The 25,053-nt window shown below is 48.9% G+C and overlaps 1 protein-coding gene across 2 annotated transcripts; it reads right to left on the bottom strand.

Moving 5' to 3' along the window:
• Positions 1–10,332: 10,332 nt before the first annotated feature.
• On the bottom strand, positions 10,333–24,379 carry LOC310949404 (troponin I, fast skeletal muscle-like). 2 transcript variants are annotated; one of them, XM_083916858.1, is made up of 7 exons: positions 24,358–24,379; positions 15,508–15,543; positions 15,294–15,330; positions 15,078–15,206; positions 13,624–13,713; positions 13,218–13,394; positions 10,333–10,787 (listed from the first exon to the last, which is right to left on the bottom strand). In XM_083916858.1, exons 2-7 carry the CDS (start codon positions 15,516–15,518, stop codon positions 10,707–10,709), a joined length of 525 nt encoding a protein of 174 aa, XP_083772984.1. In that variant the 5' UTR covers positions 15,519–15,543; positions 24,358–24,379; the 3' UTR covers positions 10,333–10,706. The 2 variants fall into 2 exon arrangements, with proteins under 2 accessions (XP_083772984.1, XP_083772983.1); XM_083916857.1 differs by lacking the exon at positions 24,358–24,379 and adding an exon at positions 22,829–22,912.
• Between the last annotated feature and the right edge of the window lie 674 nt (positions 24,380–25,053).

Below are 25,053 nucleotides of genomic sequence, written 5' to 3'. Positions count from 1 at the left end.
CACGTGATACTACAGGTGATACTACAGGTGATACTGCAGGTGACACTACAGGTGACACTACAGGTGATACTGCAGGTGACACTACAGGTGATACTACAGGTGACACTACAGGTGATACTGCAGGTGATACTGCAGGTGATACTACAGGTGATACTGCAGGTGATACTACAGGTGACACTACAGGTGACACTACAGGTGACACTACAGGTGATACTACAGGTGACACTACAGGTGATACTACAGGTGATACTACAGGTGATACTGCAGGTGATACTACAGGTGACACTACAGGTGACACTACAGGTGATACTACAGGTGACACTACAGGTGACACTACAGGTGACACTACAGGTGACACTACAGGTGATACTACAGGTGATACTACAGGTGACACTACAGGTGACACTACAGGTGACACTACAGGTGATACTACAGGTGACACTACAGGTGACACTACAGGTGACACTACAGGTGATACTACAGGTGACACTACAGGTGATACTGCAGGTGATACTGCAGGTGATACTACAGGTGATACTACAGGTGACACTACAGGTGACACTACAGGTGATACTACAGGTGACACTACAGGTGACACTACAGGTGATACTACAGGTGACACTACAGGTGATACTGCAGGTGATACTGCAGGTGATACTACAGGTGATACTACAGGTGACACTACAGGTGACACTACAGGTGACACTACAGGTGATACTACAGGTGACACTACAGGTGACACTACAGGTGACACTACAGGTGATACTACAGGTGACACTACAGGTGACACTGCAGGTGACACTACAGGTGATACTACAGGTGATACTACAGGTGACACTACAGGTGACACTGCAGGTGATACTGCAGGTGATACTACAGGTGATACTACAGGTGATACTACAGGTGACACTACAGGTGACACTACAGGTGACACTCTTCCTCAGCAGGTCACAGTTCATGATGGATCAACACTGACTTTAAAAAACAGCTGCCGGACTGAAAACCAGACGGTTGGGAGGTGGTCTCTCTTGTCTCCTCTCCTCTTGTTTCCTCTCCTCTTGTTTCCTCTCTTCTTGTTTCCTCTCTTCTTGTTTCCTCTCCTCTTGTTTCCTCTCTTCTTGTTTCCTCTCTTCTTGTTTCCTCTCCTCTTGTTTCCTCTCCTCTTGTTTCCTCTCCTCTCTTCTTGTTTCCTCTCCTCTCGTCTCCTCTCTTCTTGTTTCCTCTCCTGTTTCCTCTCCTCTCCTCTTGTTTCCTCTCCTCTCTTCTTGTTTCCTCTCCTCTTGTCTCCTCTCTTCTTGTTTCCTCTCCTTGTTTCCTCTCTTCTTGTTTCCTCTCCTCTTGTTTCCTCTCCTCTTGTTTCCTCTCCTCTTGTTTCCTCTCCTCTCTTCTTGTTTCCTCTCCTCTTGTCTCCTCTCTTCTTGTTTCCTCTCCTCTTGTTTCCTCTCCTCTCTTCTTGTTTCCTCTCCTCTTGTCTCCTCTCTTCTTGTTTCCTCTCTTCTTGTTTCCTCTCCTGTTTCCTCTCCTCTTGTTTCCCTATCCTCTTGTTTCCTCTCTTGTTTCCTTTCCTCTCCTCTTGTCTCCTCTTGTTTCCTCTCCTCTTGTTTCCTTTCCTCTCTTCTTGTTTCCTCTCCTCTTGTTTCCTCTCCTCTTGTTTCCTCTCCTCTCTTCTTGTTTCCTCTCCTCTCGTCTCCTCTCCTCTTGTTTCCTCTCCTCTTGTTTCCTCTCCTCTTGTTTCCTCTCCTCTCTTCTTGTTTCCTCTCCTCTTGTTTCCTCTCCTCTTGTTTCCTCTCCTCTCCTCTTGTTTCCTCTCCTCTTGTTTCCTCTCCTCTCCTCTTGTTTCCTCTCCTCTTGTTTCCTCTCCTCTTGTTTCCTTTCCTCTCCTCTTGTTTCCTCTTGTTTCCTCTCCTCTTGTTTCCTCTCCTCTCCTCTCCTCTTGTTTCCTCTCCTCTTGTTTCCTCTCCTCTCCTCTTGTCTCCTCTTGTTTCCTCTCCTCTTGTTTCCTCTCCTCTTGTTTCCTCTCCTCTTGTTTCCTCTCCTCTTGTTTCCTCTCCTCTTGTTTCCTCTCCTCTTGTTTCCTCTCTTCTTGTTTCCTCTCTTGTTTCCTTTCCTCTCCTCTTGTTTCCTCTCCTCTGTATGTTCAGGGAAACACAGAAATATTGCAGAAAAAGACTTTAACTCTCTGAGTTTTTGTGCGTCTTGTCGACTGTTTTTGAATCTTTTTATCGACCAAATCTGCAGTAAACACTCCACCTCCGCATCACACCAACGTGAACCTTTCACCGCCATTGTTTGAAATGTCCGCGCATGGTCCCTCCTTCTTTTTTCTACGTCCCAACAGGCGCACAGGAAATGACCTCAGAACCGCCGTAGGCCTCGTGCTCCTACACGTGCGCACGCTCGTGCTCGTACACGTGCAAACGTGCTTTACTAAAGCCCACCTCTCCCAAACGGGCCGTGGACGGCAAGCGTGCCGCTCCTAGACGCGGTACGGTTGCACTCACACTGGTCAAAGGAACCAGACTTTAGCCGTGAAACGTGCTGGGGCACGGGACGGAGGAACAGTGGGAGGGCGCCCTAAATGTCAGTAATGAACATTACTCATTCATCTGTGAAGCACTTTAAACTGCACAAACCTGCAGGAAAGGGGCAAAACTACTGAAGTTTGATCGATCGATTAATTAATTTCCGTCCAGTCAAAGGCGTCCGCGGAGCTCCGCGCCTTCAGCAGGTCAGACTATAGGACTGAAGGCTGGGGGGGGTGTGGGGGCTGGGGGGGTGGTGACAGATCGGGGTGAGGCGCGGACAGCGGAGATGATGGAGTTGATGTCATGCTGGGAATGTGACGGTGGAGGGTGATGCTGGTGGGGGGGAAGCCTCGGGAATGCCCTGATCGTGGGGTCTGAGGAGCGTGTGGCCTTTCCTCACTATGTGCAGCATTAATAACCATATGCGAGTGTTTACATGGGCTTTGATTCATAACACTCCTGTTGCTGCTGGTGTAGTTTGTCCGGATGGATCCACCATCTGCTTGTGTTTTGTAGCGTGGACCGAGTGTCGGTGTCTCCACCCGCGGGGACGGATTCCTCAGAACACCCGGAGAGTCACGGATTCACCGGACGGGAAAACATGGGTTTCAAAATGCTGAGGAAGGAATAGATGATATATAATATATAATATATATTATATAACATGTGATATATGATATCATTTGTCTGTGTGAGGCGCTGTAGGCGCTGTACTCCTGCAGCCGCAGTCGGAGAGTCCCGCAGTCGGAGAGTCCCGCAGTCGGAGAGTCCCGCAGTCGGAGACTCCCGCAGTCGGAGACTCCCGTCGCTGCAGCTGCTTTGGATTTGATCACAAATAAAAAAGGGTCCTCACAAGATTTTGGTGTTTCCACCTTTAAAAGGAGCCGTGGTACTCACCCCTTCTTCAGGTTCTTCTTCAGGCTCAGGTTCTTCTTCAGGTTCAGGTTCTTCTTCTTCAGGTTCAGGTTCAGGTTCTTCTTCTTCTTCAGGTTCAGGTTCTTCTTCTTCAGGTTCTTCTTAAGGTTCAGGTTCAGGTTCTTCTTCTTCAGGTTCAGGTTCTTCTTCAGGTTCAGGTTCTTCTTCTTCAGGTTCTTCTTCAGGTTCAGGTTCAGGTTCTTCTTCTTCAGGTTCAGGTTCTTCTTCAGGTTCAGGTTCTTCACGTTCAGGTACAGGTTCTTCTTCAGGTTCTTCTTCTAAAGGTTCAGGTACAGGTTCTTCTTCAGGTTCTTCTTCAGGTTCAGGTTCTTTTTCTTCTTCAGGTTCTTCTTCTTCTTCTTCTTCTTCAGGTTCAGGTTCTTCTTCAGGTTCAGGTTCTTCTTCAGGTTCAGGTTCTTTTTCTTCTTCTTCTTCTTCTTCTTCTTCGCGCTGAAACGTATAAAACCAAACGTAAACACAGTTGCTCGAGGACGTGATCTTCTCCTCCTGAGCTTTTAAACGGTTTAAATTGAAACAAACCTTTAAAACAGGAACCCCAGAACTGAAAAAAGGTCCAAAACACACCGAGCGGTTCCTGCTCCTGCGTCCTCCTCCGACTGCAACGCAACGCTTTGATGAAACGAAGAAGTGCTGGAGGACGTGAGCCAGAGAGCAGCTGATTCCACTGATAAAAAGCCTCCGTTTGGAGACGAGGAGCTAACGAGTGAAACCAGCAACGCAGACCTGAAGAAGCACCAGTGAAACCGCTGAATACACTTCAATAAGAGCAGAATGACCCCAGGGACGGGAACACGACGCAGAGTTTGGAGAAATGTCTCAATAAAAGGATCTTTTTGGGGCATTTTATGGCGTTACAGGAGAGTGGAGCGGTGACAGGAAGTAGAGCGGTTAGGATCCTAACCGTGGACCCCGTGGTCACCAGGGCACCTCGTCTTTGACCACTTTACTTATGGACCTTTCCACTCTCACTCAAAGATGGCCGACGCGTCTCCACCTCCTGCTGATCATATCTACCCTCAGTTTTTACTGAAATATGAAGGAAACATCTTAAAATGGCGGTTCTGCCCTTTAAGCAGGAGAGAGATGAGTCTAACACGGGTTCACAGCAGCGTGGCTACGTGTGAAATATAAAAAGGACAGTTGTCGCTCTCTCTCTCTCCTTCGCTGTTCCCTCCTTTCTAATTCTGTCTGGTGTGAACGGACGTGAGGAGGCAGCTGTTGTGTGAGGAACTGATACAGCGTCAGCAGAGACCGATATAACCCGCATCAACCCGCAGGACCGATATAACCCGCATCAACCCGCAGGACCGGTATAACCTGCATCAACCCGCAGGACCGATATAACCCGCATCAACCCACAGGACCGATATAACCCGCATCAACCCGCAGGACCGATAGAACCCGCATCAACCCGCAGGACCGATAGAACCCGCATCAACCCGCAGGACCGATACAACCCGCATCAACCCGCAGGGCCGATAGAACCCGCATCAACCCGCAGGACCGATAGAACCTGCATCAACCCGCAGGACCGATATAACCCGCATCAACCTACAGGACCGATAGAACCTGCATCGACCCGCAGGACCGATAGAACCCGCATCAACCCGCAGGACCGATATAACCCGCATCAACCCGCAGGACCGATAGAACCCGCATCAACCCGCAGGGCCGATATAAACCGCATCAACCCGCAGGACCGATAGAACCCGCATCAACCCGCAGGGCCGATAGAACCTGCATCAACCCGCAGGACCGATAGAACCCGCATCAACCCGCAGGACCGGTATAACCTGCATCAACCCGCAGGACCGATATAACCTGCGTCGACCCGCAGGACCGATAGAACCCGCATCAACCCGCAGGACCGATATAACCCGCATCAACCTGCAGGACCGATATAACCCGCATCAACCCGCAGGACCGATATAACCCGCATCAACCCGCAGGACCGATATAACCTGCATCAACCCGCAGGACCGATAGAACCTGCATCAACCCGCAGGACCGATAGAACCCGCATCAACCCGCAGGACCGATAGAACCCGCATCAACCTGCAGGACCGGTATAACCCGCATCGACCCGCAGGTCCGATATAACCTGCATCAACCCGCAGGACCGGTATAACCTGCATCAACCCGCAGGACTGATGTAACCCGCATCAACCCGCAGGACCGATATAACCTGCATCAACCCGCAGGACCGATAGAACCCGCATCAACCCGCAGGACCGATATAACCTGCATCAACCCGCAGGACCGATATAACCCGCATCAACCCGCAGGACCGATATAACCCGCATCAACCCGCAGGACCGATATAACCTGCATCGACCCGCAGGACCGATAGAACCCGCATCAACCCGCAGGACCGATATAACCTGCATCAACCCGCAGGACCGATAGAACCCGCATCAACCCGCAGGACCGATATAACCCGCATCAACCCGCAGGACCGATATAACCCGCATCAACCCACAGGACCGGTATAACCCGCATCAACCCGCAGGACCGATATAACCTGCATCAACCCGCAGGACCGATATAACCCGCATCAACCCGCAGGACCGATAGAACCCGCATCAACCCGCAGGGCCGGTATAACCCGCATCGACCCGCAGGACCGATATAACCCGCATCAACCCGCAGGACCGATAGAACCCGCATCAACCCGCAGAGACCGATAGAACCCGCATCAACCCGCAGGTCCGATATAACCTGCATCAACCCGCAGGACTGATAGAACCAGCATCAACCCGCAGGACCGATATAACCCGCATCAACCCGCAGGACCGATATAACCTGCATCAACCCGCAGGACCGATATAACCCGCATCAACCTGCAGGACCGATAGAACCCGCATCAACCTGCAGGACCGGTATAACCCGCATCAACCCGCAGGACCGATAGAACCAGCATCAACCCGCAGGACCGATATAACCCGCATCAACCCGCAGGATCGATATAACCCGCATCAACCCACAGGACCGATATAACCCGCATCAACCCGCAGGACCGATATAACCTGCATCAACCACCAGGACCGATATAACCCGCATCAACCCGCAGGACCGATATAACCCGCATCAACCCGCAGGACCGATATAACCTGCATCAACCACCAGGACCGATATAACCCGCATCAACCCGCAGGACCGATATAACCCGCATCAACCCGCAGGATCGATATAACCCGCATCAACCCGCAGGACCGATATAACCCGCATCAACCCGCAGGACCGGTATAACCCGCATCAACCCGCAGGACCGATATAACCCGCATCAACCCGCAGGACCGATAGAACCCGCATCGACCCGCAGGACCGATATAACCTGCATCAACCCGCAGGACCGATATGACCTGCATCAACCTGCAGTCCGTACATACATTTGTCTTACTATGATTACTGTTGCGGGTCTTCTGACAGCTGGACCCTAAAGCACTGGCAGGCAGGTTAGACAGGTGCGTCAAAAATGTTTATTTTAACAAAGAGACTCCACAAGTAAAAGCAACAAGTGCCTGGCAAGGCATGCTGGGAACTCAACCGCCAGAAGACGCTCAGGCACGGGGCAAACTCAGGAACCCAGGCAACAGGGCAACTCGGAGCAAACTCAGGAACTGAGGCAACGAGGCAACTCAGGGCAAACTCAGGCAACGAGGCAACTCAGGGTAAACTCAGGCAACGAGGCAACCACCTGGAATGCTGGGAGAGAACTGCTCTCACCCTGGTGTCTGAACAACAACCTCCACCCCAAACTGAACAGCAGGATCTGGGTGAGAGCACAGGGGCAGAGGAGAAGAGGCACTTCAGTCTGCTAAACGCAGCATCTGCTGCAGGGGACCATGAAGATTGAGGCTGGTGAGCGGGGCAGCGACACGACTGTAACCTCTGATGAATCTACGGTAAAACCCAAAAACCTCTGTAGCTGCTTCCTGTTAGTAGGAGAGGGCCAGTCGGCCACTGCCTGAACCCTGGCAGGCTCGGTCCTGATCTGCCCCCTCTCCACCATGAAGCCAGGAAACTGCACAGATGACACAAAGTGAAAATCACGTTTCTCACACACAGACAAACATCTGCAGCAAACACTCACCAGGAGAGGACGGAGAGCTCTACGGACAAGACGGAGTGACCTGGCAGGGGGGCGGGACCACAACCAGGTGTATATGTAGAGGTGGTAATGGTTGAATGGCTGCAGGTGTGTCTCGTTAGCATCGTTAGCCTCGTTAGCTGAACCCTGCAGAGGAGGGGAGGAACAAAGAGGCAGAACCCTCTCAACAACCCTACTTTTGATTTATGATGTAACTTTTTACTTTTGCTTCTTTATTGTTTTCACTTTTGCTTCTTTATTGTTTTCACTTTTGCATCCTTACCAGATGATCCTGAACCACCTCAACTGGCTCCTTTCAACACAAAGGAGCAGCGGCTCTACTCCGAGTTCCTCACGGATGCTGAACTTCTCTCCCTCTCTCTAAGGGAGACTCCAGACCCCCTCCTGAGGAAACACATTTCACACGCTTGGACCTGGACCTGGTTCTTTGGGTCCTGACCTGGACCTGGTTCTTTGGGTCCTGACCTGGACCTGGTTCTTTGGGTCCTGACCTGGACCTGGTTCTTTGGGTCCTGACCCAGCTTTCAGGACCACAGGTGAGGGTAGGAACCAGGACTGAGCGGTAGATCCAGAGCTTTGTCTTCCTCAGCTCTCTGTTCATCACAACGGTGCGGTAGAGCGACTGCAGCTCCGCCCCCGCTGCTCCGATTCTCCGGCCAAACTCACGCTCCATCGTCCCCTCACTCGTGAACAAGATCCCGAGGTACTTGAACTCCTTCACTCGGGGTCAGGACTCATTCCCGACCTGGAGTAACAATCCACCGGTGTCCTGGGGTCAGTTTAAAGAACCATGAACGTGTTGATGTCAGGGGACTGAGATACACGGACAAACATGGATCGAGGGACGTTTACTTGTGTGTGTTTTAGAGTAAGTGTAATTTTGTGTTATTTATAATATGTGGAATGAAAGTAGCTCGTGTTACGTTCAGGGTCAATTTGACCTCAGGAAAAACAAACATTTCTAAATATTTTAATAATATTATTATTATTAATAAAGTGTCAGTGTGTTTTTCTGCTGCTCAATAAAGTTTATTATTATTAAGAAGAAGAAGAGGAGGAGGAGGAAGAAGAAGAGGAGGGGGAGAGGAGGAGGAGGAAGAGGAGGAGGAAGCGGAGGTGGAGAGGGAGGAGGAAGAAGAGGAGGAGGAGGAAGAAGTGGAGGAGGAGGAAGAGGAGGAAGAAGAAGAAGAAGAAGAGGAAGAGGAGGAGGAAGCGGAGGTGGAGGAGGAAGAAGTGGAGGAGGAGGAAGAGGAGGAAGAAGAAGAAGAAGAAGAGGAAGAGGAGGAGGAAGAAGAGGAGGAGGAGGAGGAAGAGGAGGAAGAAGAGGAGGAAGAGGAAGAGGAGGAAGTCGAGAAGGAGAAGGAAGAGGTGGAGGAGGAAGAAGAGGAGGAAGAGGAGGAGGAGGAATAAGAGGAGGAGGAAGTCGAGAAGGAGAAGGAAGAGGTGGAGGAGGAAGAAGAGGAGGAAGAGGAGGAGGAAGAAGAAGAAGAGGAAGAGGAGGAAGAAGAGCTTCAACCAGTCTGGCCATTCTCCTCTGACCTCTGGCTAAAACGAGGCATTTGCGGAATGAACAAAAGGAGAGGGAAGAAGAGGAAGAAGAGGAAGAAGAGGAGGGAGATGATGTAAAAGGAAGAGGAGGAGGAAGAGCTCTTTTCTCGAGCGTTCTCTGTGAACTAGAGATGGTTGTGCGTGAAAATTACACACACACACACACACACACACAGACACACAGACACACACACACACAGACACAGACACACAGACACACACACACACAGACACACACACACACAAACACACACACACACGCGCACGACAGGTGTACCTAATAAAGTGGCCGCTGAGTGTTTGTGTTTGTTTGTTTGACAAAGTCAGAAGTAATGTGGAACATCTTCAGTCTCCACACGCTGAAGTGCAAACTTTATAAACTCAGTAATGGTTTAGAGAGTGAGAACGTCGGGTCGGTGCATCCCTGGTCTGCACACACGCACACACACACACGTACACACGCGCATGTGTGTGAGTCTGCGAGCCGGGGAACATCCAGCACTTTGGCACCGGAACGGCTGCCTGTGAAAACTACACACGCTTCACTATTATCACACTTATGTCACCGTACAGTCAGCTCTGTAACTCACAGTCTCAGATTAAAATGTGTGTGTGTGTGTGTGTGTGTGTGTGTGTGTGTGTGTGTGTGTGTGTGTGTGTGTGTGTGTGTGTGTGTTTGCGTGTTTGTGTGTGTGTGTGTGCAGAGGCAGCTCAGTGTTTACAAAATGGACACGACTGTGAACAAGATGAACATGTGTGTGTGCCTGCGCGTCTGTCTGTGTGCGTTTGTGTGTGCTTGCGTGTGTGTGTGTGCGTGCATCTGTTGTGTGTGTGCGTGCACGTGTGTGTGTGAGTGCGTGTGTGTACAAAGTGGACCCATCTGTGAACAACATAAACAGGAAGCGTTTGTATTTAATGCGACACAAACAAACATCTTCTTCTGACGTGACGCTGGTGACACGTCTGCGCTCTGACTCTCAAACGCGTTGTTTTAATTTTATAAAAAGTTTCACAAACTAAAACAAAGAAACTTTAAACCATCATCTGTTTATTCCTGAGATATAAGTTCCATCTTTTACCTTTTAACGCAGAACACAAAGGCTTTAATTCTAAGTCGCTCGCCGTCGCGTGCGTGACGTCTGTTCTGTGGTAAACGTGAAAAACAACAATAATAAATATGATGTAAGTGTAAAGATGACGTCGACACCACTGTTCTCAGGTTGCACCAGTTTAATGAGTGAAAAACACATTTTGACAAAAGCAGGTTTCTTTGAGACGTCAGGTTGAACACAGGAGGAGGAGTTGTGTCCCAGCGTGTCACTTCCTGCGTCCTCCACCTCACGCTAACAGGAGTCAGTCATGTGTCAATGAGCTGAGGTCAAAGGTCAAATCTAACTTTGGGTTCACACAGGAAGTGATAATCACGTTTAAATCCCTTCACACCAACAGAAAACTCTTTAATGGCGTCTCTAAAGTCACGTCTCCTCTCTTTGTTTAAACGTTTCGCAGCATTTTGGACTAAAACACATTCGACCTGATGCTCGTTTCTCTTCCCTTCCGTGAGCTCGACACTCGACGCCGCAGCTTTAACTGTCGAACATCTTCTTCCTGTCCGACTTGTCCTCGATGTTCTTACGCCAGTCGCCCACGTCACGCAGCTGCTTGTCCTGCGAACACACACACACACACACACACACACACACACACACACACACACACACGTTAATGAACAGGAACAAAGTCAAAGACAGGAAACAGAGGGAGAGACGACGCAGCTGTTTAAAGATATCCGTCCTGAAACCTGATGTTTGGATGAGTCCATAGGTGACTCAGCTGGGAACCATAGGGTCGCCGGTTCGAGTCCCTGTGTGGACCATGAATGGAGCGTGGACTGGTGGCTGGAGAGATGCCAGTTCATCTCCTGGGCACTGCCGAGGTGCTGTTGAACAAGGCACTGAACCCCCAACTGCTCGCTCTGACAACTCTCCTTAATTGCATGTTTATAGGTCCTGTGTGTGTGTGTGTGTGTGTGTGTGTGTGTGTGTGTGTGTGTGTGTGTGTGTGTGTGTGTGTGTGTGTGTGTGTGTGTGTGTGTGTGTGTGTGTGTGTGTGTGTGTGTTTGCCCTGCCTGAACAAAACCCGGGCCCTGAACAAAACCAGACTGGTCCTGACTGACCGGGGCCGTCCCTTATGCTGCGTTCCAGCGCCGTGGGAGGTCGGAACATTCGGACCTCCAACTCGCGAACACGGGGAGCTCAACCGACCCCGACCTCTCCAAGAGAAGTCGGGGAACAACGGCGGCGCCCGTGGAGATTAAAAGTCAAAGCACAGTCTGTAAACGTTATTTCCCTGTGCGTAATGTGCCCAGATGCAGGACTGACAGGTTTAATGTGCCCAGATGCAGGACTGACAGGTTTAATGTGCCCAGATGCAGGACTGACAGGTTTAATGTGCCCAGATGCAGGACTGGCAGGTTGAATGGGCCCAGATGCAGGACTGACAGGTTTAATGTGCCCAGATGCAGGACTGGCAGGTTGAATGGGCCCAGATGCAGGACTGACAGGTTTAATGTGCCCAGATGCAGGACTGACAGGTTTAATGTGCCCAGATGCAGGACTGACAGGTGTAATGTGCCCAGATGCAGGACTGACAGGTTTAATGTGCCCAGATGCAGGACTGACAGGTTTAATGTGCCCAGATGCAGGACTGACAGGTTTAATGTGCCCAGATGCAGGACTGACAGGTTTAATGTGCCCAGATGCAGGACTGACAGGTGTAATGTGCCCAGATGCAGGACTGACAGGTTTAATGTGCCCAGATGCAGGACTGACAGGTTTAATGTGCCCAGGTGCAGGATTGATAGGTTTAATGTGCCCAGATGCAGGACTGACAGGTTTAATGTGCCCAGGTGCAGGACTGACAGGTTTAATGTGCCCAGGTGCAGGACTAGCAGGTTTAATGTGCCCAGATGCAGGACTGACAGGTTTAATGTGCCCAGGTGCAGGACTGACAGGTTAAATGTGCCCAGATGCAGGACTGACAGGTTTAATGGGCCCAGATGCAGGACTCACAGGTTTAATGTGCCCAGATGCAGGACTGGCAGGTTGAATGGGCCCAGATGCAGGACTGACAGGTTTAATGTGCCCAGATGCAGCCTTCCTCCCTTCCTCCCTTCCTTCCTCCCTTCCTTCCTCCCTCACTTTTCCTTCCTTCCTTCCTTCCTTCCTTCCTCACTTTTCCTTCCTTCCTTCCTCACTTTTCCTTCCTCCCTCCTTTTTCCTTCCTTCCTTCCTCACTTTTCCTTCCTCTCTTCCTTCCTACCTTTTCCTTCCTCCCTTCCTCACTTTTCCTTCCTTCCTTCCTCACTTTTCCTTCCTTCCTTCCTTCCTACCTTTTCCTTCCTCCCTTCCTCACTCTTCCTTCCTTCCTCACTTTGCCTTCCTTCCTCACTTTGCCTTCCTCCCTCCCTTTTCCTTCCTTCCTTCCTCCCTCCCTTTTCCTTCCTTCCTTCCTTCCTCACTTTTCCTTCCTTCCTTCCTCACTTTTCCTTCCTTCCTTCCTTCCTACCTTTTCCTTCCTCCCTTCCTCACTTCTCCTTCCTTCCTTCCTCACTCTTCCTTCCTTCCTTCCTTCCTACCTTTTCCTTCCTCCCTTCCTCACTCTTCCTTCCTTCCTCACTTTGCCTTCCTCCCTCCCTTTTCCTTCCTTCCTTCCTCCCTCCCTTTTCCTTCCTTCCTTCCTTCCTCACTTTTCCTTCCTTCCTTCCTCACTTTTCCTTCCTTCCTTCCTTCCTACCTTTTCCTTCCTCCCTTCCTCACTTCTCCTTCCTTCCTTCCTCACTCTTCCTTCCTTCCTTCCTTCCTTCCTGGTGCAGTTACAGCGCCACCTCCAGGCCTGGCATGTGTAGTACAGCGTTTGGAGTCGCTGCACCTGGTTTCCACACATTCAGGATCCAGGACCAGTGGACGGGAACGTGGACAAACCCTCAGTCCACGAGCGAGAACGCTGGGAAACTCGTTTTTTTAAGTTGCGCAGAAACCCGTCGGCCCTTTAAGGAAAACGCGTGTGCAGTAAATCAGTGACCCGGAGCATCTCACCTCCTCTTTGACCTCCTTCTTGACCTGCTTCAGGTTGGCCCTCAGGTCCATGTTCACCGTGTGCTTGGAGCCCAGCAGCGCCTTCAGCATGGCGTCCGCGGACATCCGCACCTTCTTCAGACGGGGTCTCTTGAACTTCCCCCTCAGATCCATAATCTTTATGTTGAGGTCTCTGACCTTCAGGAGGTTCAGGACAGGTGCAGACGTTAATCACAGGTCAGAGAATCACAGATTATAACAATCACGTTTCTTTAACAGGGAAAAGAAAAACATTTGGAGCAATTTGATTAAATACGCAATAAACACGCAGAGTTCATACAAATCACAGCGCGTAATTTGTATTTGTATCTGAAAGTGAACCGCGGTGATGACCTCATGAAAGCTGCTGCGTGTTAACGCGCCTCACCTCGTTCAGCACCATGTTGAGCTTGAACTCGATGCAGTATCGCTCCTCCTCGCCGAGGTCCAGCTGCTCGTGCAGTTTGTGGACAAGTTCCTGCAGGAAACGGAGAGTAGGTCGAGTTTGACGGCTGATTTCAAGGTTTCACCAAATTCACTGGTTTTGTTGCCTAACCGTGTCGTTTTGTTGCCTAACCGTGTAGTTTTGTTGCCTAACCAGGTAGTTTTGTTGCCTAACCAAGTAGTTTTGTTGCCTTACCGTGTAGTTTTGTTGCATAACCATGTAGTTTTGTTGCATAACCATGTGGTTTTGTTGCCTAACCAGGTAGTTTTGTTGCCTAACCGTGTAGTTTTGTTGCATAACCATGTAGTTTTGTTGCCTAACCATGTAGTTTTGTTGCCTAACCATGTAGTTTTGTTGCCTAACCAGTAGTTTTGTTGCCTAACCAGTAGTTTTGTTGCCTAACCAGGTCGTTTTGTTGCCTAACCAGGTAGTTTTGTTGCCTAACCATGTAGTTTTGTTGCCTAACCAGGTAGTCTTGTTGCCTAACCATGTAGTTTTGTTGCCTAACCACGTAGTTGTGTTGCCTAACCGTGTAGTTTTGTTGCCTAACCAGGTAGTTTTGTTGCCTAACCAGGTAGTCTTGTTGCCTAACCATGTAGTTTTGTTGCCTAACCACGTAGTTGTGTTGCCTAACCGTGTAGTTTTGTTGCCTAACCAGGTAGCTTTGTTACCTAACCGTGTAGTTTTGTTGCCTAACTATGTAGTTTTGTTGCCAAACCATGTAGTTTTGTTGCCTAACCAAGTAGTCTTGTTGCCTAACCACATAGTTTTGTTGCCTAACCGTGTAGTTTTGTTGCATAACCATGTAGTTTTGTTGCATAACCATGTGGTTTTGTTGCCTAACCAGGTAGTTTTGTTGCCTAACCGTGTAGTTTTGTTGCATAACCATGTAGTTTTGTTGCCTAACCATGTAGTTTTGTTGCCTAACCATGTAGTTCTGTTGCCTAACCAGGTAGTTTTGTTGCCTAACCAGGTAGTTTTGTTGCCTAACCAGGTAGTTCTGTTGCCTAACCAGGTAGTTTTGTTGCCTAACCAGGTAGTTTTGTTGCCTAACCAGGTAGTTTTGTTGCCTAACCAGGTAGTTCTGTTGCCTAACCAGGTAGTTTTGTTGCCTAACCAGGTAGTTCTGTTGCCTAACCAGGTAGTTTTGTTGCCTAACCATGTAGTTTTGTTGCCTAACCAGGTAGTCTTGTTGCCTAACCGTGTAGTTTTGTTGCCTAACCATGTCGTTTTGTTGCCTAACCAGGTAGTTTTGTTGCCCAACCACATATTTTTGTTGCCTAACCAGGTAGTTTTGTTGCCTAACCATGTAGTTTTGTTGCCTAACCGTGTAGTTTTGTTGCCTAACCCTGTAGTTTTGTTGCCTAACCCCCTGATCGCGGCCGTGTCCGCCTCACCATGAGCTCCTCTCTGGAGTACGGCAGCTCCAGCGGAGGACATTTGTCTGCCAGGAACTTCTCCCTCTCCCCGACCTTCATGGTGGACTCAGCATCCAGCAGGTTGGTTGCCACCAGCAGCATGCAGCCCTGCGGACGACGTCACGTCAGCTGAGACACTTAAAAACAACACATCTACTCTTCTTCACAGAGAATATGAATCTACTCATGTCTTACTTTCAGAGTGTGCTTACGCCGCGCGGACAGTCTCTTCCTGCAAAACACAGATCAGACATTTGGGCCATTGTGTTATTATCAAATCCATAAAACATAAAAATAATGTAGCGATAAAACCTCCAACAAATGCCACCACAGTGATAAAAACCTGGATGATCAGATGTGATGTAAAGTTAATGAGTTTAAACTGAAACGTATCAAAGTGTTAACTCACTCGTCGGCCATCTTGGCTCCTGGATCCTGATGCTATCTGATGAAAAAAACATAAACAAACATTAAAATTAGTGAAAAGTGATAAAATTTCTATAAATGTAGAAGTGTCACAGTGCAAAAGTGCAGAAAGGGAAGTTTGGGGTCCCCTGCTGGAGCTGCTGCCCCTGAGACCTGATCCAGGACCAGAGGCTGGAGCTGCTGCCCCTGAGACCTGATCCAGGATCAGAGGCTGGAGCTGCTGCCCCTGAGACCTGATCCAGGATCAGAGGCTGGAGCTGCTGCCCCTGAGACCTGATCCAGGATCAGAGGCTGGAGCTGCTGCCCCTGAGACCTGATCCAGGACCAGAGGCTGGAGCTGCTGCCCCTGAGACCTGATCCAGGATCAGAGGCTGGAGCTGCTTCCCCTGAGACCTGATCCAGGACCAGAGGCTGGAGCTGCTGCCCCTGAGACCTGATCCAGGATCAGAGGCTGGAGCTGCTGCCCCTGAGACCTGATCCAGGATCAGAGGCTGGAGCTGCTGCCCCTGAGACCTGATCCAGGATCAGAGGTTGACGATGAGATGAGATGATATATACAGTATATGTTTAGGAGAATAAAGCATCTTCAGTATCCTGTGATTTTGTTTGCGTCGACAGTAAAGTCGCTGCATTTTCACTCTCAGTCGCTCGTCACCGTATTTTTTAGCGAGATTATAATTTCTTTAGTTTCAGTGAAACACCAACACGACCGTAAACGAGAGGACAGCGTGAGTCTGACGTGTGTTATTCTGCCTCTCAGGTCGACAGTGGCAGTAGAGACAGATATGTGAACCTGCGGCGTCAGAATTTAACGGTTAAACTCTCGGCTGCAGTCGAACCCCTGCGTGTTTGAAGTCCCGTCTGCTCCCTCTCGTCCCGTCCTGCTGCGGACGCTCACCTGTCTCACGTTTCACCTTTGGATCGTGTTAATTCTATCTTAAGACTTCCACGTTGATTCCAGGACATTTAATGGACCTGAACTTTGTAATTGAGGCCGCGTTAATACCTTAAAGGACTAGGACGCTATTTTTAGGGGACGGTGGTTCGAGACTGTGCGTGGCGCGCCGCAAATACCTTCACAACTATTGGACGGATTGGCATGAAATTTAGTTTGTGACATTTACGATCCTTGGAGGATGACTTACAATGACCCGGGGGTCCTCTCACTGTTCGTTCAGCGCCACCAACAGGTCAAAACGCCACCAACAGGTCAAAACGCCACCAACAACAGGTCAAAACTCCACCAACAACAGGTCAAAATGCCACCAACAACAGGTCAAAACGCCACCAACAACAGGTCAAAACGCCACCAACAACAGGTCAAAACGCCACCAACAGGTCAAAACGCCACCACCAACAGGTCAAAACGCCACCAACAGGTCAAAACGCCACCAACAACAGGTCAAAACGCCACCAACAGGTCAAAACGCCACCAACAGGTCAAAACGCCACCAACAACAGGTCAAAACGCCACCAACAGGTCAAAACGCCACCAACAGGTCAAAACGCCACCAACAACAGGTCAAAACGCCACCAACAGGTCAAAACGCCACCAACAGGTCAAAACTCCACCAACAACAGGTCAAAACACCACCAACAGGTCAAAACGCCACCAACAACAGGTCAAAACACCGCCAACAGGTCAAAACGCTCACCGACTTCTCACTCCATGGCTTGTTACCTCTGACACTGATGACTGAATCCCTTTCAGCCTATCATGAACTCAGAGGCTAATGCTAACATGCTACCATGCTATTTGTTAACATGTTGCATGCTAGTACTTAGCATTATAGCATGATAAAACGCTTTCTTGTAAACATTAGAAAATTGACGTTTGCACTTGTCTATGATCTCTAACACTGACTCAACTCCTCAGCTGTACCTCAAGTCTAATGCTAACATAGCATGCTAACACTAAAGGCTATGCTTTAGGTGTTGTGCTAAATGTAGGCATGGAAACATTGTAGCCTGTTAACTTGTTATCTTTGAGTGCTAATTTTAACATTTTTAGCATGCTAGTGCTACACTAGCATTGGCATATTCACATGCTAAATGAAGGTATGCTAATATGTTCGATTAAATGCTGATAGTTAGCATTACAGCATGATAAATTAAAGCTTGTTAGTGTAACATTAGCAAGTCAACATTTACACTTGCTAATGACCTTGAAAAATTTAAATTGGCATAACATGGTATCCATGTTCATGTGCTAAAGTAAGTATTTTTAGCATGCTAGTGCTACACTATCATTGGCATATTGACATGCTAAATGAAGGTATACTAACATGCTAACACGTTAAAATGTAACATGCTAGTAGTTAGCAACACATCATGATAAATTACTACATTTTAGCATGACATGATACCTCTTAAACTAACTGAACTGCTCAGCTGCACTTTGGGTCAACTGCTGACATATCATGCTAACACTAGCATGCTAAACTTTAGCATTAGCTTTAGGTTATTATATGTAGGCATGAAATGAACAATGAATGAACATTACAGCTAATTAAAATGTGCATAACATGCTAGGCCGATCTATGTTCATGTGCTAAACTTAGCATTTTAGCATGATAGCGCTTCACTAGCATATTAAACTAAATGAAAGCATCTCTGTAGTGTTGCTCTGGTTTATAATTAGCACCTAAGCCGCATTGCTACGTAGTTTGCTAGTTGACATGTTGTGTTGTTTGGCTGTGGAGTTATTCAACCTTAATGCTAATGCTGTAACAGCGTTTCAGTTCTCTGTTGATTCATGAGAGCAAAGCTAAGACCGTGTTTCACGTTAGCCGACGGATACACGCACACTCACACACACACACACATACACACACACACACGTCAACACGTGCAACATTTACAGTATGGACGATAAATCAGCTTTAGGAGCTGCAGCACTCTCAGCTAATCACTGCACAACAAATCATAAATAATGTCTGACATCACAAAGCTTTTCATCCACAACAGATCAGGTCAACGGCCCGAAGTATAAATACATCTGGTATTTGACCCCTAACCCCTGATCCAGATTTTAAACGCACTTTTAACGAGACAGTCGGGGAAGGTCTCGTGTTTTAAGTTACGTTACAACATTAAATATATGAAGAGTGACACACAGCAGTAAAAGTCATCACTGTGCAGCTAAACATCCGTGACTGGATAATTAACACTGAAGCAGGTGGAGCTACTTTAACTACTTTAAATACAGTTGGATAGATTAGTCCAGGGGGTCCAAACCTAAGGGTCGGGCCCCTCCAAAGGGTCGCCAGATATATGTGAGGGTTCGTGATGGTTCAAGGGGATAATACGGCTTTTTAGACCATTCATTCATTCATCTTCAGCCTCTTGTCCCTGTCGGGGTCTTTGGGGGGCTGGAGCCGATCCCAGCTGACATCGGGCGTGAGGCGGGGTCCACCCTGGACAGGACGCCAGTCTATCACAGGACACATAGAGACGAACAGAGACAGACAACCATTCACACCTACGGGTGATTTAGAGTCATCAATGAACCCAACACCTGCACGTCTTTGGACTGTGGGAGGAAACCGGAGAACCCGGAGAAAACCCACGCAGACACGGGGACAACATGCAAACTCCACACAGAAGGGCCCCAGCCGGGATTCAAACCAGGAACCCTCTCGCTGTGAGGAGACAGTGCTAACCATTTTAAGACCAAAAGAACCTAAACTCAGGGACGAGGAACCTTTTGAGGAACACATTGCACAGAGTTTTGGAAAAGAGCTCCTCATACACACATATTCCTGTTTTTATGTCCATCCTGTGTCATTTCTTTGTTGTAAAGCACTTTGGGCTTCATTTCATGTAGGTGCTATACAAATAAAGTGTATTATTATTATTATATTCTCATTATTCCCCTCAGGGAGGCGCCCTCGCACAACACAAAGTCAACAAAGAGCCCAAAAACAGTGAAAAACTCTCCAACGCTCCGACTCCAGAACTCCGTGTAACACGAGTTACAGTGCGTTCACCTGTCGACTGCGATCATTTGCCGACACGTAGAAAATGTTCTGATGCAAACGTTTGAATTTACTTTACACGCGCTGTGAGTCCGAGGCTCAGGCCGCTCCCCGAGGTGCTCCGAGGCCAGAGAGCCGCTGCCAGAGCCGCGGTGACGGAGCGGCGGATTAAGACTCTATTCCTGGAGCCGCAGCTGTTCCCGACATCTTCATTATGGGGAGAAAATAAATGACAGCGGGCTCGTCTTTAAAGAAAGGATGTGTGACAACCGGCGCAGGCATCCCGAAACACATAGCTGGCCCCTGAACAAATGGTCTTCATGTGTAAACCAATAACAGGCGGGGGGGGGGGGGGGGGGGGGGTCTCCGGGGCCGATGGTGTATTTTGGGGACACTCGACACCGGCGTGTTGCTCTGGAGATGGATTCATAACTGCAGGGTTAAATCTGGGGCCAGTTCTTGTCTTAAGTGTGTGTGTGTGTGTGTGTGTGTGTGTGTGTGTGTGTGTGTGTGTGTGTGTGTGTAGGATTGTCTCCGGAGGACAGCAGGGTTGGTGGTAACCCAACACCGCGGAACATCTCTGGGACAGACGAGATGTTGTTGAAACGCGTCGTAAAAATAACCGCGATGACCTCAGATGCACGGAGAGTTCATCGCATTCACACGGACAGAAATACACACGGGACACACACACACACAACACACACACACACACACAATGGCATTTAGACGCACCGCGACTGTGGGAAGAATAGTTTTTAAAGAGACGTTTAACTGAAGTCGAACTGTCGCTTAAACATTCAAGTATTTGGTGATTTTTCCCTCGACCACGGAAACTTTCTCCTTTAGTAAAAAACATTTAACTGCATCAATGAACTGAGATTAGTTTGTTCTATTTTTTACATTTTCATTCACTCGCCTTATTGGTTTGTTCATTTCTTCTGTCCTGTTCTTATTTTTATGTTGCTTTGTTATTGTTATTACTGTAGGACGCAGAGAGGAAGCGCTGGTTAAGGAGTTCTTGTGTGTGGTTGTTCTGCTCAGCGTCACAGGAAGGGAGCGGGAGATAAGACGTTTTTATGTTGTTTCAAAAGGAGATAAGGTTTGTTTTACAACCTCAAACCCTCCTGGGGTCATTCAAACCCAGAACTCCAGGATGAAGGACCCCTTTTACCCTAAGGGAGCACTCCCACTGTGCCTCCGTACCGTGCCCAAACACGTGTCACGGCTAAAGTCTGGTTCCTTTGACCAGTGTGAGTGCAACCGTACCACGTCTAGGAGCGGCACGCTTGCCGTCCACGGCCCGTTTGGGAGAGGTGGGCTTTAGTAAAGCACGTTTGCACATGTACGAGCACGAGCGTGCGCACGTGTACGAGCACGAGGCCTACGGCGGTTCTGAGGTCATTTCCTGTGCGCCTGTTGGGACGTAGAAAAAAGAAGGAGGGACCATGCGCGGACATTTCAAACAATGGCGGTGAAAGGTTCACGTTGGTGTGATGCGGAGGTGGAGTGTTTACTGCAGATTTGGTCGATGAAAAGATTCAAAAACAATCGACAAGACGCACAAAAACTCCGAGGTCTACGGAAAGATCTGGAAACAAAGCCACGCATCGCCATGACGTCATCAATGCGTGTGACGTGTTACGGCGTGATGACGTATAGGCAGCAAGAAGCATTCTCCGAGGCCCAGGTAGTGTGAGTACAAACGGGCCTGGAGGGGGGGACAAGGACCCTAAAGCACGGGGCACGGGACGGAGGCACAGTGGGAGGGCGCCCTAAATCAACGTCAAATCTGACAGCAATTCTTTCTCGTGTCCGTCTTTGTCTGTCTGTCTTTTCTCTCTCCTTTTCTCTCTCTCTCTCTCTCTCTCTCCTTCTCTTCCTCTCTCCGGTGCAGACAGATGTGCGTCCTCCACAGAGCTGGGTCTGTCTGTCGTTCCTGTCTGTTATAGTGAAGGTTTTCAACGCCACCGTACTCTACGGGGGAATTGTTGGGTCTCTGTAAATCATAAATAAGTCACAGAGTGTGGTCTTTACCTACTCTGTAAAGTGTCCTGAGATAACTTTGGTGATGATTTGACACTGTAAATAAAACTGAATTAAATTGAATTAAATTGACTCTTCACAGAGCAGGTAAAGACGACACTCTGTGACTCTATTATATGTTTTAACCACATCATAAACAGCAGATGCATTTATAAAACTACTAAGTTTTAAGCAGATTTCATGTCCCACGTGTTAAATCTCGACCTGAAAAGTCACTAAAGCGTTTTGTCGTCTGATAAAGATGCAGAAAATCAGTGACTGTCACTAATTCTCTGACAGAAACAGTGAAAACCAACGTGCGTCTCACTTGTTTCCAGTTAACCTGAAGCTTCCTGAACGAGGCGTCCAACAGTGAACCTGCTGTTAAAAATACGGAGAAGCTCAAAAACATCAAACTCCTTCTGTTGTTGGAGTTGGTTCGGTAAAATAAAGCGTCGCCGTCCGAACGCTTGTGAGGAAAACGGGCTAAATTTGGTGCTCGGGGATTAAAGCGAAGAGCAAAGTGAAAACAGAGATGGAGACGAGGGTCGGCAGCCGCTGCAGATTAGAGCCGCTTTGCCTCCGCGCCCCTCCTCGGCGATGACAGGAGGATAAACACGGACGGATCCGCTTTCACGTTGGTGCCTTGTAGTGGTGTTGCCTTTCAGCGCGCCACTATCAGCAGACCGCAAATCACCGCGCCACCGCCGCCGCCGCGTTCCTGCACCGAAAACCTCAGGACACAAGAAAAACAGTCGATACTGATGAAAGAAACACTTCCCTGTCACATTTCCACGTCTTGCAACCATGAAATCATATTAAAGCACCAATTAATGAACTATTTAAACACTTTCCAGGAACATTTGGTGTTTTATCGTCACACTTCTGCAAAAGAACTCTAACTTTAACTAAAAGAAACACAAATGTCGTTGGTTCAGGGCCCCAGAGTCAGTCGGGCTCATCTTCTGGGGGCCGTGAATGTCTTCTTTTCCAAGCGTTCACTTTAAAACTCTACTTCCTTTCTTCCCTGACTCCTGTCACAATCCTTTAACTCTGAACACAGAAGCTCAGACAGTGTTTTGAGGTTCGGCCTCAAACGTCACAAATCCATCGACTTAAACCCAAACTTTTCCACCGAAAACACGCGAAACAGAACTCCCTGCGTCCGCTCCGACGAGATGAAGCCTTTACACCTGCTGTCGGGACACAATGTGCATGTGAAACAAGGCAAACACACACTTCTAAACACACACACACACACACACACACACACACACAGACAGAGAAAGAGTTTGCGTTTACCCGGGCAGAGTCGTCAGCTGCAGACAAGAGTCCCAGCCGGAGCGAGAGTTAAGAAGGTATATATTGCGATCGGTGCTAGTCCTCTAAATCCTCCACTTTCTCTTTATGGAAGTGGATTAGTGGTCAAACCAATGAGCTGGCAAGGTCATGAAATACAGTCCAGTGTCACCTGCCCCCCCCCCCTCTTCTGCTCGCTGCTCGCCTCATTATAAATAACCCGCCCTTTAAGATTCTTATCCGTATTATCTCGTCTGTCCAGCTCCGGACGGACACACACACACACACACACACACACACACACACACACACACACACACACACACACACACACACACACACACACACACACACACACACACACACACACACACACACACACACACACACACACACACACACACACACACACACACACACACACACACACACACACACACACACACACACACACACACAGAGGGAACAGAGGACAACTCTCTTTGTCTGAATGATGCGTTCAGGTGGTTGAGAGTCCTCTTAGGGCGCCCTCCCACTGTTCCTCCGTACCGTGCCCCAGCACGTTTCACGGCTAAAGTCTGGTTCCTTTGACCAGTGTGAGTGCAACCGTACCACGTCTAGGAGCGGCACGCTTGCCGTCCACGGCCCGTTTGGGAGAGGTGGGCTTTAGTAAAGCACGTTTGCACATGTACGAGCACGAGCGTGCGCACGTGTACGAGCACGAGGCCTACGGCGGTTCTGAGGTCATTTCCTGTGCGCCTGTTGGGACGTAGAAAAAAGAAGGAGGGACCATGCGCGGACATTTCAAACAATGGCGGTGAAAGGTTCACGTTGGTGTGATGCGGAGGTGGAGTGTTTACTGCAGATTTGGTCGATGAAAAGATTCAAAAACAGTCGACAAGACGCACAAAAACTCTGAGGTCAACGGAAAGATCTGGAAACAAAGCCACGCATCGCCATGACGTCATCAATGCGTGTGACGTGTTACGGCGTGATGACGTATAGGCAACAAGAAGCATTCTCCGAGGCCCAGGTAGTGTGAGTACAAACGGGCCTGGAGGGGGGGACAAGGACCCTAAAGCACGGGGCACGGGACGGAGGCACAGTGGGAGGGCGCCCTTAAAGTGTAATTCGAGCGTTAAATCCTCCCAGGGTCTTTTTCTGCACTTTAATCTTCAAACAATCCATCAAGACAGTTTGTTTCATGTAACAACTATTAACAGAGAAATCCTGGAGAGACGCTAACAGCCGGACGTGGCTAACAGTGGTTAGCTCGGGGCAGCACGGTGAAGGCATTCAAAGGTCTTTTTTAACCACTAATGCTGCTGAAAATAACAGCAAACATCAACTTAAACCTAAAAAAAACTCACAAATTTACAGGAAATAACTCAGAACTTCTCAGAGATTAAAGTCACTCATTGACGAGAGAAGCCTCATCACGCCACAGATGTTCACTCTAACCCGGTTAATCCCTCCCCCGGCTCAACGATCCGGATGCTTTTCTTCATATTTGGATCAAAAGCTGAACTCACAGTGTTGCTGTTGCTGCGTCCGCGCCTCTGCAGGAGCCTCGTCCTTGTGTCTGAAATATAAAAACAAACCTTTGAAACCAAACACACGCAAAAAAACGCTGAATAAAATGATGCGTTACAGAAAAAGAGGAACTTACCTCTGATCTGTTTCTGTTTGAGCTTCTAAAAGTCACCGGGGGATAAAAATACTTCCCGGGGTCGAGTTACGGAGCCACAGGAGATGAAGATGAGACCTCCCGCTCACCGTCAGAGGCTTCACACGTCATAAACCACCACCACCACGTGCTCGCTCCGTCTGACGGGTGATGCTCGCTGCTGTCTAACACTCCCCCGCGCTAAAGAGACGCAGCGTGCCTCGTCTTCAACACTCACCGCTCGGTTACGCACGAGTAATTCAGGACGGCGTCGCCTTTAAACAGGTTACACACACGACTTTAAGACTCTCAGGGGATCTGTTCGTGTTTAAGCCACCAGGGGGCGGTGATGCGTCGGCCACCACACTGAGGTAAATGGTAAATGGACCTCTGTACTTATAAAGCGCCTTTCTAGTCTCCTGACGACTCACGGCGCTTTCACCCGTTCACACAGACATGCACTCTGATGCAGTGGACATCTACAGACCGTCTAATCGAACCACACACACATTCACACACCCACGTGCAGCACGGGGAGCAATTCAGGGTTCAGTGTCTTGCC

Source organism: Echiichthys vipera, assembly GCF_963691815.1.
Source record: "Echiichthys vipera genome assembly, chromosome: 7".
NCBI lineage: Eukaryota > Metazoa > Chordata > Actinopteri > Perciformes > Trachinidae > Echiichthys > Echiichthys vipera.
The sequence above is the reverse complement of the archived record's forward strand: the minus strand, read 5'-3'. Positions and strand labels throughout refer to the sequence as shown.

Bases quoted from the DNA above. Each gene is read 5' to 3' on its own strand.
- LOC310949404 (XM_083916858.1), bottom strand. The intron at 15,207-15,293 runs GTAAGACATGAG...CGTCGTCCGCAG, and splicing joins GGCGTAAGCACACTCTGAAA to GGCTGCATGCTGCTGGTGGC. The intron at 10,788-13,217 runs GTGAGATGCTCC...GTGTGTTCGCAG, and splicing joins AGAAGGAGGTCAAAGAGGAG to GACAAGCAGCTGCGTGACGT.